At 49.0% G+C, this 20,128-nt stretch overlaps 1 protein-coding gene across 1 annotated transcript; it reads right to left on the minus strand.

Annotated features, from left to right (window-relative positions):
- Positions 1-560: 560 nt before the first annotated feature.
- CXCR3 (C-X-C motif chemokine receptor 3) lies at positions 561-6,826 on the minus strand. Its single transcript, XM_075122827.1, has 2 exons — positions 6,748-6,826; positions 561-1,719 (listed from the first exon to the last, which is right to left on the minus strand). The coding sequence occupies exons 1-2, from the start codon at positions 6,757-6,759 to the stop codon at positions 622-624; spliced, it is 1,110 nt and encodes a 369-aa protein (XP_074978928.1). The 5' UTR covers positions 6,760-6,826; the 3' UTR covers positions 561-621.
- Positions 6,827-20,128: the final 13,302 nt, after the last annotated feature.

The raw sequence follows: 20,128 nt of genomic DNA on the forward strand, positions 1-20,128 counted from the left end.
ACTGAAACGGCTCAGCACTTGGCACCTGGTAACTGACTTAGGGGAAAGAACGGACCCATGGCCTGCTTGGAAACCACGTGTACAACCTCTGGCACCTGCACCTAGGATCCACAGAGATTCGACGATTGCACCAGCCTGTCAGAAATCTGTTACCGTTTCTTCCCAGCTCATTCTGAGTCTCACAGCTCCTGGACTCCTGCTTGTGGTGAGCTGCACAGGAGGCTGGGTAACCACAGGTGTCTGGCTGTGTCTGGCTATGATTATAGTGATTCCTTGTCTCCCCTTCCCTGCCCCTGGGGGAGCGTTTCACCCCTTGCCACCCTTCTTCCCTTCCTTGCCCCTTGGGGAAGGGTTTCCCCCTTGCAGCCCCGTCTCCCCTTCCTTGCCCCCTTGGGGAAGGGTTTCCCCCTTGCAGCCCCGTCTCCCCTTCCTTGCCCCCTTGGGGAGCTGTTTGCCCCTTGCAGCCCCGTCTCCCCTTCCTTGCCCCCTTGGGGAAGGGTTTCCCCCTTGCAGCCCCGTCTCCCCTTCCTTGCCCCCTTGGGGAGCTGTTTGCCCCTTGCAGCCTCAGCTCCCCCACACCCCTTTGGGGAGGGGTTCGCCCCTTGCAGCCCCATCTCCCCCCTAGAGCCCTGAGTAGGAGGCCTCAGTGGTCTCCGACCAGGTGGAATCCTTGCGCTGGCTCGGTGTCTGTATGTGTCTGTGCAGGAACTCGCGGCTCACACAGCCCACGCGGCCCAGCAGCTCCAAGAACTTGTTGCGGAACTTGATGCCAAGAAAGGCGTAGAGCAGGGGGTTGAGGCAGCAGTGGAAGTAGCCTAGGCTGGCAGTGACAGACATGGTGATGTCCAGGCTGGCCTCCCTGCCACAGTCCCGCCCCACCACCTGCAGGTCAATCAGCGTGTTTGCCAGCAGGGCCAGGTGGTAGGGTGTCCAGCACAAAAAGAAAACGACCACCACCGTCAGGATGACCCGCATGGCCTTGTGCTTGTGGAAGCCCTGGGAGCGCAGCAGAGTGTGGATAATGCAGGTGTAGCAGTACAGCATGGCTGCCAGAGGCAGGAAGAAGCCCAACATGTGGTAGCAGATGCGCAGGGCCGTTTTCCAGTACAGGGAGGTGTTGATGGAGAAGTTGTGGGAGCACAAAGTGGTGTTGAGGCGATAGTCCTTCTTGACTTCCAGGTACAGGAAATCTGGCATGGTCAAGAGGATGCAGACGCCCCAGACCACCAGGCAGCTGGCCACCATCAGATGAGACTTGTTCCTCTTGTACATGTGCACGGCGTGGACGATGGAGAGGTACCGGTCGAAGCTGATGCACACCAGGAAGAAGATGCTGGAGTAGAAATTGATCTTGAAGATGGAGCCGACCAGCTTGCAGGTGCCCGTGCTGAAGACCCAGCCGTGCACAGCCTGCACTGCCCAGAAGGGGAGTGTCACCACCAGCAGTACGTCGGCGAGTGCCAGGTTGAGGATGAACACGTCGGTCCCAGCCAGGGGCCTCTTGCACTGCAGTAGCACAGCCATCACCATGCAGTTCCCGCATAGCCCCAGCGGGAACAGCAGGCTGTAGAGGACTGGCAGGAAGACCCTGTCAAAGGCCTGGATACTCTTGGAGGTGCAGGGTGGGACAGAGCAGCAGGTGTCACTCTCGTTGTAGTAGTCAGGGTAGAAGCTGGTGTTCTCCATCAGGTAGGAGACATCATCTCCACTGAAGATAATCTAGACAGCAAAGGGGACATGTGAAAATCAAAGGGTTATTCTCACTCTGCACCCTTGGTTACTCTGTTACTGGGTGGGGGTGTCTTGGGCTGCCTACAGCAGCTTTCTTCTCTGCAGCTGGTCTGCGAGGGGTAGGACCCTTTAGGGCTGCAGCCTTTGGGATACTCAGGATACTTAGGATATTTTGGGATACTCAGCTTATTCCCTGGGCACACTGGGAAAAAGTGAAATCTGCAGTGCTCCTGGTGTACAAGTACCACTTAACATTATCTGTGCAATGACGTCCAATTGATCAGACAGTGGACTGGGAGCAGGACTCCTGGGTTCTATTTCCATTTTTCCATTGACTTCCTGCTGGACCTTGGGCAAATCAAATCCCCCTCTGTCAGCTTCTGCTTCCCCTACTGCCCTTTCCCTGCCTTGCTGTGAAGCTTGTAAGTTCTTTGGGGCAGCAACCATCTCACTCGGTGCAGTGCCTGGTTGCCCCCATCTCTGTCAGGGCCTCTTGCTGCTACCATAACATTACCCCTGTCAGTGTAAGAATCCCACTTGCAGTGTTAGGGGAATGAACTATTCACAGAGAGATGTTTGCATTCAGTCTCAGGTGTGTGCCCAGTAAGGTGTTCAAATTACATGCTGGATGTAATGACACAAAGCATGTTGTGTAATAGCCCACTTTGGATGGGCTATTACCAGCAAGAGAGTGAGTTTGTGTGTGTGTGTGGGGGGGGGGGGGGGGAGCGGAGGGTGAGAAAACCTGGATTTGTGCTGGAAATGGCCCAACTTGATGATCACTTTAGATAAGCTATTACCAGCAGGAGAGTGGGGTGGGAGGAGGTATTGTTTCATGGTCTCTGTGTATATAATGTCTTCTGCAGTTTCCACAGTATGCATCCGATGAAGTGAGCTGTAGCTCACGAAAGCTCATGCTCAAATAAATTGGTTAGTCTCTAAGGTGCCACAAGTACTCCTTTTCTTTCTGCGAATACAGACTAACACGGCTGTTACTCTGAAACATGTTGTTATTGTGTTTATTATTTTTCCAGGGCCACAGAGCCTGCAGGGGGTGGGGAGGCCAGCAATGTAATTCTAATTGTGTGACTAGTGTGGAAGGGGGTAAGAATTGCTTGGGTGGGGGTTGGGGAAAGGGTTACAGGGAGAGAGGGTTAAGGGGCTGTAAACTCAGGGGCCAGTCCTGCTCTCAGTGGGAGTTTGGCCAGTGGTGTCGCTGTGAGTTGGATGGGTTCCTTGAGACAGGGTAAAGTGTTTTTCTGATGGAACGGTTGCTGTCAAAAATGCAGTTTCATTCAAATCTAAAGGTGTCGCAGGAACCTGTTGATTTCCATGAATTATTTTTGACAGGAAAAAATCTAAATATTTTGTTTTGATTCTTGTATTAAAATATTACATAGGCGTATAATATTTAATATGTTAATATCATACAAACCATGCTGACGGTCCCAAATGGATTTTTTCATAAATTTTTGTTTAATAAGAAATGGTGACATTTCAGCTTTTGGTTCAGATTCAGAAAGTCAGACGGTTCTGCAAAATGGAAATTCCGGTTGCAAAGGTGATGGAAAACCAGCCCCTGGGGAGCATCTAAATGCTGCCCACTTTAAGTTGGTTGCATTATGCGCATGCATGCACGCACACGCGTGCCCCAGGGGCAGTGGAGGGCATAATCTGTGCTGTTGCCTTGTGTTTGTCTAAACGAGGTGGTATTTTCTTTTCTATAGACACAAAGAGATGTTAGCACCCAGCATTCCCAGTGAGAGCAGGACAGAATTCTCTCCCATTGCCTCATCTCCAGTTGAGATCTGGGGAGAGTTCCCATCCCTGCCCCTGTGAGAGCTAGGCAGTTCTTACCCCACTAGCTGCTCTCAGAGCACTTTGGAAAATCTGACCCCAGATGTTTGTTTTTCTCTCAGCTGGTGAGGTTGGGCAGTCACTGCTCTGGCACATGGTGTGAAAACCAGCACCTTGTGCTCTTCCCCAGGATTAGTCAAGTCTGCATTGACTTTGATAGGTTTCAGATCCCAGTGATTTAACTTCTCAGAATGACACTTCTTCTTAAAGCCAAGTCACTGAGGGAAGCGATTATTAATGATGGGACCAGGTCCTGGATGGACTCTGTAGCCAAGCTCTCCTCCTTCAGGGTGCTGTTTGTCACTGACCTTTGCATCCCAGAACTGTACGCTCCATTCCCCTCTAAATCACCCCATGTCAGTAACACGGAGCCCTGAATGGTTTCAGAGTAACAGCTGTGTTCGTCTGTATTCGCAAAAAGAAAAGGAGTACTTGTGGCACCTTAGAGACTAACCAATTTATTTGAGCATGAGCTTTCGTGAGCTACATCCGATGAAGTGAGCTGTAGCTCACGAAAGCTCATGCTCAAATAAATTGGTTAGTCTCTAAGGTGCCACAAGTACTCCTTTTCTTTTTGGAGCCCTGAATGCTTCCCCCCCTGCACATTTGGTTTCAGTGGGAGAGGCAATGTCCTTATTCGCCACACACTTCAACAAATTCCCTCTTTAACTGCAGGTTTCAGAGTAGCAGCCGTGTTAGTCTGTATTCGCAAAAAGAAAAGGAGGACTTGTGGCACCTTAGAGACTAACAGATTTATTTGAGCATGAGCTTTCGTGAGCTACAGCTCACTTCATCGGATGCATACCGTGGACAATACAGTGGGGAGATTTATATACATAGAGAACATGAAACAATGGGTGTTACCATACACACTGTAAGGAGAGTGATCTATTATCTTTAACTGCAGGACCCCCAAGCCTCCAGGCACCCTGCAGAACATCCCTGGGCTGGATTAACTATTATTGTCTTCAGAGTAGCAGCCGTGTTAGTCTGTATTCGCAAAAAGAAAAGGAGTACTTGTGGCACCTTAGAGACTAACCAATTTATTTGAGCATGAGCTTTCGTGAGCTACAGCTCACTTCATCAGATGTTTACCGTGGAAACTGTATATAAAGTCTGTATATAAACTGTATATAAAGTCTGCTGCAGTTTCCACGGTAAACATCTGATGAAGTGAGCTGTAGCTCACGAAAGCTCATGCTCAAATAAATTGGTTAGTCTCTAAGGTGCCACAAGTACTCCCTTTCTTATTATTGTCTTGACACAGCCTGATACCTGACCCAAATCAGCAGATCTCTTTACTGCCCCCCACTCCCATAGAGATGCTGCTCAGTCCTGCTCCCCCCGCCATGGTTTGAGTTCAGTCCTAGCTGTCTCTCCTTTCTGATGAGTGTGCAGGGTCACCCCAAAGCCCGGGTGCTGTGTTTATAACTCCAGAGAGTTTCTCTTGGCTCATAATGAGCCCAGGTTACAGCCCGTGTCTCTTACGCAGTGTCCCCGAGTGTGCAAAGCATTCCCTGGGAGAATGAGCTGGAAGCAGACGGTGAGGGAATACCCTGCTTGGCAGGAATGCTGGTGCTGCCTGAGTTGGGTTGCACAGAGCTGTGTGTCTTTGCAGAAATACGTGCTTTTATTGCTATTAAAGAGCAATGTGCATGTCTGGGTATAATAGTCTGACGCCAATTCGCCACGGGGACACGTTGCGGCAGATACCCTGCAAGGTGGAGGCTGCAGGAATGTAAAAGCCCAGGTTGTTCTGCTGGCACTGGGACCGTCATTCATTTGCATGGCTCGTGGTGCCTGCCCAGCAGTTAATGTTTATTATTATGTCAGTGCGATGGGAGAGCCTTCACTTAGCCTTTGCATTCGTGCAGCCGCGGGCATTTCATCCTGCAGGAACTAATGCAAATACAGTGCTCCTGAAAGGTACCGGATTGAGAGCCCTGGGTTCATCTGCAGCCTGGCCGGTGGCAGCACAAGCGCCCCTCCCAGCCCTGTCCTCCCATACGTTTGACCCGTAAGATGGGAAAGAGAATGCTGAATCCAAAGCCCTTTTGTCCACGGTGACTCTGTCAAGGAGTGCTGGTATGCTAGCCTGGGGTTCAGTTCCCAGCTCTGCCACACAGCCTCCCTTTGTGCCCTTGGACTTGTCGCTTTGCAAACGCACCTAACTGCTATCGGAGTCGGATGTCTCACTGACTTTACCAGCAAGGATGTACGTGGCCCCAAGCGCAGTCCTTGCGCTGCCTCGCAGCACAGGGGTGAGCCGAACTGAAGCTGTGTCTTGTGCTTGGTTAAGGCACTTTCAGATGTTCCGAACATCTACAATTCAAACTGCCCATAGCTAAAGTGATTTCCTTTCTAGACTGGGGTCATTTTACCTACTGTGGTTGAACTTTAGAGGTTCATCTGCTTTGAGTTACAGAGAATGAGTTAAATTCATTTTTTGAAGGATTGAGAAATTTAATTTCTCATTTCATAATTCAGAAACAGCAAAGGGATTTTCCTCAAACTTTCAAAAAGCAAAACAAAACAAAAAACCACCCCAAATTTGATCTGACAACAAGCATAGAAAATTTCAGCCTGAAAGGAAACTTTCTCACAAGTCAGTGAAAAATGGGGTTAAAATCTTTGCTTTTTCTCCCATTTATGCCTTTCTTTAACTTCTCTGTTCAGATATATCAGTAGCTCAAAATTAATGTTTAGAAGAATGAAATGAATTAAGAACATTTTTCTTCTATATATGAATGTTAATATTTCCAACCACGCCAAGGATGCATGGTTTTAAAGGAGTTCATTCACTTTTGTAATAACCTTAATTTGGGATATTTTCAAAAGTTAATTCCAACACTTAATTGACCCGTCTGTGTAATCAAATCTTGATTAGATTAGATTAGATTAGATTATCTACTCTAGGTGCTTATATTTTGTTATTTATCTGAAGATAAGGATTTTAAATATAAGTTTTCACTTTTGTAATTAGCCTTTTTTGAATGAATCTTACTGATAACTTGACATCACACAACATTTCTGACACAAGTGTCTCCCCTAGTACAAGCCCCTCCAAATTCCTTTCAATTTTAAATTGCCCCCTGTCCCCCCCCCCCTTTGTAAATAAAATAAAGACCTTCCCAATGATTTTATCAAATGGAAACTCACCCAGTCAGTCATAGTTGGGGATGTGGCACCTTCCTAGCATAAAGTGCTGGATGTGTTGGGCTCCTGAGAGAACTGAAGTGGTCTTTGATTCTGCGTAGACTTCAAGTATCTGTGGTTTGAAGTTTGAGTGACACAGTCTCTTTTTCTCGGAGTGGCTGGAAGGAAGCAGCATACTCATTCTCAGTGTCTCCGCTGTTCAGTGACAGATGTAGACGAGCTCAGAAGTGACCATCCAGAGAGCTGGGGTTTCTGCCCTGCTCTGTGATGCATACCCTGGCTGAGATGGGCCGCTGCTCCTTGTGCCATAGCATGCCTGGGATAAGAACTGCCAGGGTGGATTGTTAGCATTGCTAAAGTGCTTTCAAGCTCTTGGGTAGTTGGTGCTGGACATAGCATTTGTAGTGCTCGGAAAGATTGCTGGATTGATGGTCAAGAAGCATGGGGGCTTTCTCTCCACCACAGAGGAATAAGATGGACAGCAGCCCATGTAAATTCCAATTGCACTGGCCCAGAGATTCCAAGGGTTGGCCGTCCTCAAAAGTAAAATTTACAGACCCAAAGAGTGAGATTCAAGGCCAAAGAGTGAGACTTTCCAGGTGGTGTGTTAGTCATTGCTTAACACAGGGTCTCTCCTCTTTGGTCCTTGGTGACATCCAGTAGTCCAGGTATTTAATCCAACCAGCACTTAATAGTTTGTTTTAAAATGTACACTGCTTAATATTGCATATGCAACACTTAAATGTCCTAATTCAGTCTAAAGTCTAGGGCACGTGAGAATTCTCTATGCAAAGCAAACTAGGACAGCTCCCAACAACACAGCATATATTTGAAAGAAGAAGTCTTGCCTGCTATCCGGACAATGAAGGGCCATGAATTTGTCCAGTGTGGTTCTAATTTTGAACTGTATTTTGCAGAACCTGCAAACTTTCAATCAAGTCCTCCTCATTTTTTGGGCAAACTCATATTTTTTTTGACTGTCAAGTATTCAGACACACACAAAAAAAGCCCTCATATCTCTCATGAGCATATAGAACGCGGGCCTGTAATCTCCATGGGTACCACAGAACAAAAGCTTGGGAAGCGGCTTTCCAAGCTCTAAGCCCCATGGGTGAGGCCCTGGATATATTGTTGTCTATTTCAGCACCTGAGTAAAAATATTTTAAAACTTTATATGTTTTCTCAAAATGAGTGAGAGAAGCTTAGGAATGTGTATGAGAGTGAGATAGCGTGCTAATGAGGGAGACTCACCCAAAATGTGAGACTTGACATGTCTGCTGGCCCCCAGAAGTGTCCCTTCCTAGTCTAGAAACCCACCCATATACAAGTGTATATATATGCCAAGATTCCAATCTTAAGTTTCAAAAAGTAATAGAAGCTTCTCTGATAAGCAAGCTTTATATGTCTTTTAGGGTTAACCGGGCCAAGCCCTAAGGATCTTTTGCTTATGCTTAGTAATTCTTGCCCCTCAGAGTCCAAGCACCATAAAAGGTATAGTTTCTCCTTGTTTAGGGTTTTTTGTTCCTTCCCCCCAATTCTGCTCCAAGTTGCAAATTCAACAGTTGGGAGGAATTCAGTTGCGCATCTCCTCTCATGGGGCCCAGGGGAAAGAGAGCAGTTGACAAAGTCTTTTGTCCTCTGATGTTCCACAATTGTTTGTTTGTTGATGGGATTTCTTTAGTTGAGCAGGAGATAACACCTACTGTGGCTGTGACCGGATCCCCGGGGTACAACCTGGAACTGTGGGACTGCTGTGCTCACTTACCTCTCCAGCCTGGTTTGTCTCACACAATGCTATGCCAGTGATAAGCAGATTACCTCCAGGTGCTGTAATCACTCAGCCATCAGCATGTGGAGCCCCACACCCAGCTAAATTGCATGAATGCTCCCTGAGCCACTCATTCGTCATGCAGAGAGAGGCACCAGCAAATCCCCCCAGTCTCCAGCCTCGCACCCCAGAAATATACTGTCTTACACTGCTCAAGACTTCCTTGGACAGTGCAAGCTCATTCATTAGTTCCCCACTCTGCCAAAAGAATAGTGGACGTAAAACAGTCCTTGTTAACCTCAGCTGAGATTCCCCAAGCACTTCAACAAAAACACACTGTTTTAGGTAAAATATAAAACAGATTTATTAACTACAGAAAGATGGATTTGAAGCAATTATATATAGCAGGCATAGAGTTCAGAGTTGGTTACATAAGAAATAAGAAGAAACTCGCAGCCTAAGATGTTACAGGCAACTCACAGATCTCAATACTTAGGGCACATCTACATGTGCAAAGTTACAGCGCCGGCAGTTGCAGCGCCGCTCAGAGAGCACTGAAGAAAAACTGCTGTTGTGTGTTCACACTGACAGCTGCCTGTGCAATAGCGTGTTCAGACTTGTGGCACTTGTGGAGCCATTGGGAGCACTGCACTCTGGGCAGCTATCCCACAGAGCACCTCTTTCTCTTTTGCCGCTAAGACTTGTGGGAAGGCGGAAGGGGTCGCGTGGCATCCTGGGTCCTGTCCCAGTGCCCCGTGATGCATTGCTTCGCATCCCAGCAATCCCTGTGCTTCCTTCCACATTTGGTGCCATCTTTCAACGGTTTGTGTACTGCGCGCCCTGCCCTGCCTCTTTCTGGCTGCAGGAACGGATCCCAAGCTGTTGACCAGAATGCTGCTCGCACTGACCAACACGTCACGAGTGGCAGTGGAGTTATTCCTTAAACTACAAAGACAAGAGGAGTGAGACATTGATCTCACCATGCATACTAGCTACAACACGAGAATGCTTGTGGCATTCACAGAGGTGCTGACCACAGTGGAGTGCCACTTTTGGGCTCAGGAAACAAGCACCGAATGGTGGGATCACATCGTGGTGCACGTCTGGGATGATGAGCAGTGGCTGCAGAACTTTCACTTGAGGAAAGCCACATTCATGGGACTGTGTGATGAGCTCGCCCCAGCCCTGCAGCGCAAGGACACGAGAATGAGAGCTGCCCTGTAGCTGGAGAAGCGTGTGCTGATTGCATTCTGGAAGCTGGCTACTCCAGACTGCTACCAATCGGTCATTAACCAGTTCGGAGTGGGAAGGTCGACTGTTGGAGTCGTGTTGATGGAAGGGTACAGGGCCATTAATAGAATCCTGTTCCAAAAGACCATGACTCTGGGCAACATGCGTGAGATTTTGGATGGCTTTGCACAAATGGGTTTCCCTAACTGCAGAGGGGCGATAGATGGCACGCACATTCCAATTCTGGCACCAGATCACCTAGCCACCGTGTACATTAAACGCAAGGGGTATTTCTCAATGGTTTTCCAGGTGCTTGTGGATCACCCTGGGCATTTCACAGACATTAATGTAGGCTGGTCCAGAAAGGTGCATGATGCATGCATCTTTCGGAACACTGGCCTGTTCAAGAAGCTGCAAATAGGGACTTTCTTCCTGGACCAGAAGATCACTGTAAGGGAAGTCGAAATGCCCACTGTGATCCTGGGAGACCCCGCCTATGGCTCATGAAGCCATACACGGGGCAACTTGACAGCAGCAAGGAGTGGTTCAACAACAGGCTGAGCAAGTGCGGAATGACTGTGGAGTGTGCATTTGGCCGTTTAAAAGCCCGCTGGTGATGCCTCTATGGGAAGCTGGACAAGGCTGATGACAATATTCCTATGCATATAGCCGCATGCTGTATGCTCCATAACATTTGTTAAGGGAAGGGTGAAAGCTTCACTCAGGGCTGGACTGCAGATGCTCAGTGCCTGGAGGCTGAGTTTGAACAGCCAAAGTCCAGGGCTATTAGAGGGTCACAGCACAGGGCCATAAGGATCAGGGATGCTTTGAGGCAGCAATTTGAAGCTGAAAGCCACTAATATTTGTTGCTATGCTCGGGATTGCAGTGCTTGTAATGCTAGGAGGTGATTGGTGCACATGATGCAAGAAGGGGCCTTAACATAATTGTATGTTGCTTTGCAGTGCTCTTTTTGCTTTCACTTAATAGAATAAAGATTGATTTCAAACGAACACAATTCTTTTATTGAAAGACAACAACCAGAGGAGAGAGTCAAACGAAAAAAATCATCAGTGGGATGGGGGATGGGGGAATGGAAGGTCTCAGGAGGAGGAGGGGTCCCAGGACGGCTATAGATTTGTGTATGTCCAGGGATTATACCCAACCTTCTCCCTTGGAGTACGATGCAGCGAGTGCTATACTTCAGCAGGGCCAAACTGCAGATGGATGGGTGCTGAGTGCAGTGGGTAGTGGGAGTCCACACTGCTGGACTGTGAGGAGGGAGGAATGGAATGCTGCAGGTAGAGAGTAGAGCCAGGAGGTTGATAAGAGTGTGTTGGCATTGTGTGTGTGTGTGTGGGGGGGCACATCGGAAAGAGTTTTGTGACAGTGGCTGCAGGGGAGGGTGGGTGCAGAGCTGCTTGGTTTGAAGAGCTAGTATTGCCCGGAGCGTGTCTGCTTGGCACTCCATAACCGTTAAGAGCCGCTCCATGGTTTCTTTCTGGTGTGCCATGTTCTCCTTTTGTTCCCTCTTCTCGCTGTCCCCCCACTCCTTCAATTCCTTTTTCTCAGTGGTGGAGTGCATCATAACCTCATGCATAAAGTCCTCCTTAGTTCTTCTTGGACGCTTCCTAATTCTTCGCAACCGTTCTGCCGCCGATAACAAAGAGGGAGGTTGTGCTCCCAAGGTCATCTCTGTGAAGTTTAAATGCAACATTTTACAGAAGCAGTATTGTTTGCAACACAGACAACACTGTTTCAGTGCTTTAAAACACAGCCAGTACTCACACACCTGTCACTAACTGGCTGACCTCAGGAAACCACACATAAACCACAAGACCCCCCAAATGGTGAGTGGCCACGGGGGCAGGGTAAATCACTGTTCCCGGACCCTGCTGTACACTGGGCACATGGCTCTTGGGCACTTGGGAAGAGCAAGCACTGTAAGGTGGGCCTGATAATCATTCCTGTCCCCACACTTTCCACAGGAGGTGATCATTATGGAAGATATCTCGCTGCTGACGGTGAGCAGGGAATCAAGGGAGGGTCTTCTCCAAGCCTGCAGCTTCCGCCCTGGCCCCTATGCGGCTAGCCTGTGTGCAGCAATGGTCCTCGCCCCGCTCCACGACATCACAGTGGCGTGGGAAAGTTACCGTTAATGGGTCAAGAAACAAAGCAGCTCTGCTGAGGAACCTGCGGCAGCAGATTGCCCAGTATCTCCATGAAAGTTTCCTGGAGATCTCTGAGGGAGATTCCCATGAAGTGAGGGAGTGTATCAACATCCTGTTCCACTGCTCAAACTAGGCATGAGGTGGGAGACAAGCCTGCTTTCTGCAACCCTCCTGCCCCCAACAACTCTCTTCAGCAATTCCCAAAATCAGATCCACTTACCATGGGCCTCCTCTCCTGTTTGCGCTTCGCCAAGATCCAACTGCTGTGGTTGGCTAGGCTCCTCCGGGGTAGAAAAGAGCTCCTGACCGCATGCATCTCTGGCCTCTGAATCATCCTCTTTCTCTGGTTTCCCCTCCCCCTCTTCATCCAAGATTGCCTCCTCCTGGCTTGGTCCACTCTCGACTGGCATGTGTGCCAACGAAGTATCCACAGGGACCTTTACAGTGGAGGTGGGGTCACCACCAAGTATCTCATCCAGCTCTTTGTAGAACCAGCAGCTCATGGGTGCAGCACTGGAGTGGCGGTTTGCCTCCCGCACCTTGTGGTAGGTGTTCCGCAGCTCCTTCAGTTTGATCCTGCACTGCAGTGTGTTCTGGTCATAGCCCTTTTCTATCATTCATATAGAAATCTGTCCATAGCTATCATAATTCCGATGGCTGGGACTGGACAGCCTCCTCTCCCCAAATGCCGATGAGATCCAGCAGCTTGGCGTTGCTCCAATGCCTGGTGCATGGATCAGGCATGGCCACCTGGAAAGATGCACTGAGACCACTGCACACATCACCAAGCAAACAGGAAGGGGACTTTCAAATTTGCAAAGGAATGTCCGAGGTGGGGCTGACGGTTGGTCACCTGAGGGCAGGGCAGTAGAGTTCAAACCGATGACCAGAGAGGTGAGAACAGGCATTGTGGGATGCCTCCTGGAGGCCAATCGCAGCGCTGTCATCACCACGGTGTCTACACTGGCACCACAGAAAGCTCTACGCCTCTCAGCGAGGTGGTTTTTTAAGGCACTGCATCTGTGGAGTTTCTGCGCAGTAAGTGGCTTGGCAGTGTGTACACCTTGGGTGTTACAGTGCTGAAAGCTGCTTTACTGCGCAGAAACTTGCCAGTGTAGACAGGGCCTTAGGCTGAACTGCCTTCCAGCCTGGGACCAATCTCTCTAGTTCAAAGTCTTTGTCTTCCAGACAATCTTCCAAGTGTTGAGATGGGGGGGAGAGAGGGGCCAAGTGATGATGTCACTGTTCCTCTTTTATTCTTTCTTCCAGCTTCTAGAAAGATCCTTGTTGTGACGTGGGGGGTCAGGCTGTCCCCATTGTGTACATGCCCTCTCTAAGGAGCCTGTGGGAGAATGGATTCTTCATAATGGGCCATCAGTACCTGTCTGGCCAGTGATGGTTGTCCCTTTGTCGCTCCTGAAAGGCCAGTTGTGGGCGTTGCTCAACCTCACAATGTATTTGAGCCACCAATGTGAGGGGGTGTAAAAAGGCTAATGCAGTCCTATGATGCATCAGGTGAGGTATTTCCAGTAGAAACAGGGAAGTGTTAGCACTGTTATACAAGGCTCTGGTAAGACCTCGTGTGGAATAATGTGTGCAATTCTGATCTCCCATATTTAAGAAAAATTAATTCAAACTGGAACAGGAGCAGAGAAAGGGCTACTAGGATGATCCGAGGAATGGAAAACCTACCTTATGAGAGGAGATTCAAAGAGCTTGGCTTGTTTAGCCTAATCAAATGAAGGCTGAGGGGAGATATGATTGCTCTCTATAAATACATCAGAGGGATAAATATCAGGGACAGAGAGGAGTTATTTAAGTTAAGTGCCAATGTGGACACAAGAACAAATGGATATAAACCGGCCATCACCAAGGGTATGTCTACACTACGAAATTAGGTCGAATTTATAGAAGTCAATTTTTAGAAAGCAATTTTATACAGTTGATTGTGTGTGTCCCCACTAAGCACATTAAGTCGGCAGAGTGCATCCACAGTACCGAGGCTAGCGTCCACTTTCAGAGCGTTGCACTGTGGGTAGCTATCCCACAGTTCCCGCAGTCTCCGCTGCCCATTGGAATTCTGGGTTAAGCTCCCAATGCCTGATGGGGCAAAAATATTGTCACAGGTGGTTTTGGGTACATGTCATCAGTCGCCCCTCCCTCCGTGAAAGCAACGTCAGACAATTGTTTTGTGCCTTTTTTCCGCGCAGGTGCCATACTGCTTTCAGCAGACGGAGCAGTAGGACTGCTAACTGTCGTCATCGAACCACCACTTCCACTGCCACTCTGCTCTCCTGCTCTTGTCTCGATAGCAAATTTCTCCATGTTGTCTGTCATGGGCTCCTGCTTCTGCTGCAGCTCTGCTCTCCTGCTCTCATGAATCCACCTCGCAGGTCGTCAGCCACCGCTTCCACTGCCACTGTGCTCTCCTGCTCTCCTGGTGGTCTTGCAGGGCCACTTCCGCTGCAACTCTGCTTGGCGGCTCTTGTCTCGCCATAACATGGCAAACGTGCAACCCGCTCCGCTGTTGTGTCCTGGCAGCAGACGGTGCAGTAGGTCTGCAAACCATTGTCATTGGACTACCACTGTCACTCTGCTCTCCTGCTCTCCTGTAGACGCCATACTGCAAGCATGGAGCCCGCTCAGATCACTGCGGCAGTTATGGGCATTGTAAACACCTCGCGCATTATCATGCAGTATATGCAGAACCAGAACCTGCAAAAGCAGGTGAGGAGGCGTTGGCAGCGCGGTGACGAGAGTGATGAGGACATGGACACAGACTTCTCTCAAAGCACAGTCCCCGACAATTTGGCCATCCTGGTGGCAATGGGGCAGGCTCATGCCATGGAACGCTGATTCTGGGCCCATGAAACAAGCACATACTGGTGGGACCGCATAGTTTTGCAGGTCTGGGATGATTTCCAGTGGCTGCGAAACTTTCGCATGCGTAAGGGCGCTTTCATGGAGCTTTGTGACGTGCTTTCCCCCCCCCTGAAATGCAAGAATACCAAGATGAGAGCAGCCCTCACAGTTCACGAGCGAGTGGTGATAGACCTCTGGAAGCTTGCAACACCAGACAGCTACCGGTCAGTCGGGAATCAATTTGGAGTGGGCAAATCTACTGTGGGGGCTGCTGTGATCCAAGTAGCTAACGCAATCACTGAACTGCTGCTATCCAGGGTAGTGACTCTGGGAAATGTGCAGGTCATAGTGGATGGCTTTGCTGCAGTGGGATTCCCTAAACTGTGGTGGGGTGATAGACAGAACGCATATTCCTATCTTGGGAACGGACCACCAAGCCAGTGAGTACATAAACCTAAAGGGGTACTTTTCAAAGGTGCTGCAAGCACTGGTGGATCACAAGGGACATTTCACCAACATCAACATGGGATGGCTGGGAAAGGTACATGACGCTCGTATCTTCAGGAACTCTGGTCTGTATGAACAGCTGCAGCAGGGGACTTACTTTCCAGACCAGAAAATAACCATTGGGGATGTTGAAATGCCTATAGTTATCCTTGGGGACCCAGCCTACCCCTTAATGCCATGGCTTATGAAGCCATACACAGGCACCCTGGACAGTAGTAAGGAGCAGTTCATCTGTAGGCTGAGCAAGTGCAGAATGGTGGTAGAATGTGCATTTGGACATTTAAAAGCTCACTGGCGCAGTTTACTGACTAGGTTAGACCTCAGTGAAACCAATATTCCCATTGTTATTACTGCTTGCTGTGTGCTCCACAATATCTGTGAGAGTAAGGGGAAGACGTTTATAGTGGGGTTTATAGTGGGAAGTTGATGCAAATCGCCTGGCCGCTGATTACACGCAGCCAGACACCAGAGCAGTTAGAAGAGCACAGCAGGGTGCGCTGCGTATCAGAGAAGCTTTGAAAACCAGTTTTATGGCTGACCAGGCTACAGTGTGACAGTTCTGTTTGTTTCTCCTTGGTGAAAACCTGCCCCCTCGGTTCACTCTACTTCCCTGTAAGCCAACTGCCCTTCCCTCCCGCCTTCGATCACCACTTGCCGAGGCAATAAAGTCATTGTTTCAAATTCATGCATTCTTTATTAATTCATCACACAAATAGGGGGATAACTGCCAAGGTAGCCCAGGAGGGGTGCAGAAGGAGGGAAGCACTGGCTGGGATGGTGGATGAGGGGAGGAGGGAAGTTCAAGGCCACACTTCAAAACTTATTGAATGCCAGCCTTCTGTTGCTTGGGCAGTCCTCTGGGGTGGAGTGGTTGGGTGCCCGGAGGGTCCCCACTCCCCTGCATTCTTGGACATCTGGGTGAGGAGGCTATGGAACTTGGGGAGGAGGGCAGTTGATTACACAGGGGCTGCAGTGGTGCTCTGTGCCTTTCCTGAACCTCACCCATACGCTGGAGCATATCACTTTGATCCTCCAGTATCCTCAGCATTGCATCCTGCAGCTTTCATCATGCTGCTGCCACCTCTTCTGTTGCTCCAGCCATCTATCCTCTCACACGTCCCTCCTGTCCTCGCATTCATTTTGTTCTTTCCTGGACTCTGCCATTGTCTGCCTCCACGCATTCTTCTGGGCTCTTTCAGTTTGTGTGGACAGCATGAGCTTAGAGAATATTTCATCGTGAGTGCGTTTTTTTCACCTTCTTATCTGCACTAGCCTCTGGGACGGAGATGCTAGTCGCAACGTTGAAACATTTGCAACTGCGGGAGGAAAAAAAGGGAGATTAAAATTGAAAAAGACACCTTGGCCATTTAAACCAGGTGACCATGAATGATATCACTTGCCTGAGGATAACACAGAGAGATAAAGAATGGATGTTGCTAGAATGCCAGCAAACACCGGGACCACATGCTGCCATGCTTTCTTATGCAAGGATTCCAGATTACGTGCTACTGGCCTGCTGTGGTAAAGTGTCCTACCATGGAGGACACAATAAGGCTGCCCTCCCAGAAACCTTTTGCAAAGGCTGTGGGAGGACCTCCAGGATAATTTCATTGAGATGTCCCTGGAGGATTTCCGCCCCCATCCCCAGACACGTTAACAGACTTTTCCAGTAGCTGTACTGGCCATGAATGCATCCCAAGTCTTCAGGGCAAATTAATCATTAAACACACTTGCTTTTAAACTATGTATTATATTTACAAAGGTACACTCACCAGAGCTGCCTGGTCCACCTTCAAGGTCCGGGAGCCCGGCTTGGGAGGTATTGGATCCAGGGTGATAAACAGTTCCTGGCTGTCAGGGAGAACGGTTTCTCCTCTTGCCTGGTGTGCGCTATCTTCAACCTCCCCCTCCCCATCATCTTCCTCGTCCCCAAAATCCTCATCCCTGTTGCGTGAGACTCCCCCCTTGCAGGAGTCCACGTACAGGGGTGGGGCAGTGGTAGGAGCACCCCCTAGAATTGCATGCAGCTCATCATAGAAACGATATGTTTGGGGCTCTGACCCCAAGCAGGTGTTTGCCTCTTGGGTTTTTTGGTAGGCTTGCCTACACTCCTTAAGTTTCACGTGGCACTGCTGCAGGTCACGTGGCACTGCTGCAATCTTTAAAAAAGGGAAGAAGGAGGATCCTGGGAACTACAGGCCAGTCAGCCTCACTTCAGTCCCTGGAAAAATCATGGAGCAGGTCCTCAAAGAATCAATCCTGAAGCACTTGCATGAGAGGAAAGTGATCAGGAACAGCCAGCATGGATTCACCAAGGGAAGGTCATGCCTGACTAATCTAATTGCCTTCTGTGATGAGATTACTGGTTCTGTGGATGAAGGGAAAGCAGTGGATGTATTGTTTCTTGACTTTAGCAAAGCTTTTGACACGGTCTCCCACAGTATTCTTGTCAGCAAGTTAAGGAAGTATGGGCTGGATGAATGCACTACAAGGTGGGTAGAAAGCTGGCTAGATTGTCGGGCTCAACGGGTAGTGATCAATGGCTCCATATCGAGTTGGCAGCCGGTATCAAGTGGAGTACCCCAAGGGTCGGTCCTGGGGCCGGTTTTGTTCAATATCTTCATAAATGATCTGGAGGATGGTGTGGATTGCACTCTCAGCAAATTTGCGGATGATACTAAACTGGGAGGAGTGGTAGATACGCTGGAGGGGAGGGATAGGATACAGAAAGACCTAGACAAATTGGAGGATTGGGCCAAAAGAAATCTGATGAGGTTCAATAAGGATAAGTGCAGGGTCCTGCACTTAGGACAGAAGAACCCAATGCACAGCTACAGACTAGGGACCGAATGGCTAGGCAGCAGTTCTGCAGAAAAGGACCTAGGGGTGACAGTGGACGAGAAGATGGATATGAGTCAGCAGTGTGCCCTTGTTGCCAAGAAGGCCAATGGCATTTTGGGATGTATAAGTAGGGGCATAGCAAGCAGATCGAGGGATGTGATCGTTCCCCTCTATTCGACATTGGTGAGGCCTCATCTGGAGTACTGTGTCCAGTTTTGGGCCCCACACTTCAAGAAGGATGTGGATAAATTGGAGAGAGTCCAGCGAAGGGCAACAAAAATGATTAGGGGACTGGAACACATGAGTTATGAGGAGAGGCTGAGGGAGCTGGGATTGTTTAGCCTGCAGAAGAGAAGAATGAGGGGGGATTTGATAGCTGCTTTCAACTACCTGAAAGGGGGTTCCAAAGAGGATGGCTCTAGACTGTTCTCAATGGTAGCAGATGACAGAACGAGGAGTAATGGTCTCAAGTTGCAGTGGGGGAGGTTTAGATTGGATATTAGGAAAAACTTTTTCACTAAGAGGGTGGTGAAACACTGGAATGCGTTACCTAGGGAGGTGGTAGAATCTCCTTCCTTAGAGGTTTTTAAGGTCAGGCTTGACAGAGCCCTGGCTGGGATGATTTAACTGGGAATTGGTCCTGCTTTGAGCAGGGGGTTGGACTAGATGACCTTCTGGGGTCCCTTCCAACCCTGATATTCTATGATTCTATGATTCTATGATTCCCTGTGATAGTCTCTGTCCTTCATGCCCTTGGAGACTTTTTTCAAATATTTTGGAATTTTGTCTTTTGGAACGGAGTTCTGATAGAATGGATTCGTCTCCCCATACAGCGATCAGATCCAGTACCTCCTGTTCGGTCCATGCTGGAGCTCTTTTGCGATTCTGGGACTCCATGGTCACCTCTGCTGATGAGCTCTGTATGGTCACCTCTGCTGATGAGCTTGCCACACTGGCCAAACAGGAAATTAAATTCAAAAGTTCACTGGGCTTTTCCTATCTACCTGGCCAGTGCATCCGAGTTCAGAGTGCTGTCCAGAATGGTCACAGTGGAGCACTGTGGGATAGCTCCCAGAGGCCAATACTGTCAAATTGCATCCACACTAACCCAAATTTGACTCGGTGATGTTGATTTCAGCGCTAATCCCCTCGTAGGGGAGGAGTACAGAAATTGATTTTAAGAGCCCATTAAGTCGACAAAAATGGCTTTGTTGTGTGGATGGGTGCAGGGTTAAATCGATCTAACACTGCTAAATTCTACCTAAACTCATAGTGTAGACCAGGACTATGTTTTGGCTTGAAATTAGACAAAGGTTTCTAACCATCAGAGGAGTGAAATTCTGGAACAGCCTCCCAAGGGGAGCAGTGGGGGCAAAAAACAAAACTGGCTTCAGATTGAGTTTGATAAGTTTGTGGAGAGGATGGTGTGATGAGTTTGCATACAATGGCATGTAGCTGACCTAAGATTGCTAGCTGCAAATATCTCCAGTGTCTGGTGATGGGACACTAGATGGGGAGGGCTCTGAGTTACTACAGAGAATTTTTTCCCCAGGTGTCTGGCTAGTAGGTCTTGCCTACATGCTCAGGGTCTAACTGATGGCCATATTTGGGGTTGGGAAGGAATTTTCCCTCAGGTCAGATTGGCAGAGACCCTGGGGTTTTTTTCACCTTCCTCTGCAGCATGGGGCACGGGTCAATTGCAGGTTTAAATTAGTGTAAATGGTGGATTCTCTGTAATTTGGAGTCTTTAAATCATGATTTGAGGACTTCAGTAACTCAGCCAGAGGTTATGGTTTTATTACAGGAGTGGGAGGGTGAGGTTCTGTGGCCTGCAATGTGCAGGAGGTCAGATTAGATCAGGGGTGGGCAAACTACAGCTTGTGGGCCACATCCAGCCTGTCAAACATTTTCATCCAGCCCTCTAGCTTCCACTGGAGAGCAGGGTCTGGAACTTCCCCACTATGGCGCATGACTCCTCGAAGCAGCACCATGTCCCCCCTCCGGCTC

The sequence above is a fragment of the Caretta caretta genome, chromosome 24 (genome assembly GCF_965140235.1).
Source record: "Caretta caretta isolate rCarCar2 chromosome 24, rCarCar1.hap1, whole genome shotgun sequence".
In the NCBI taxonomy this organism is placed as follows: Eukaryota; Metazoa; Chordata; order Testudines; family Cheloniidae; genus Caretta; species Caretta caretta.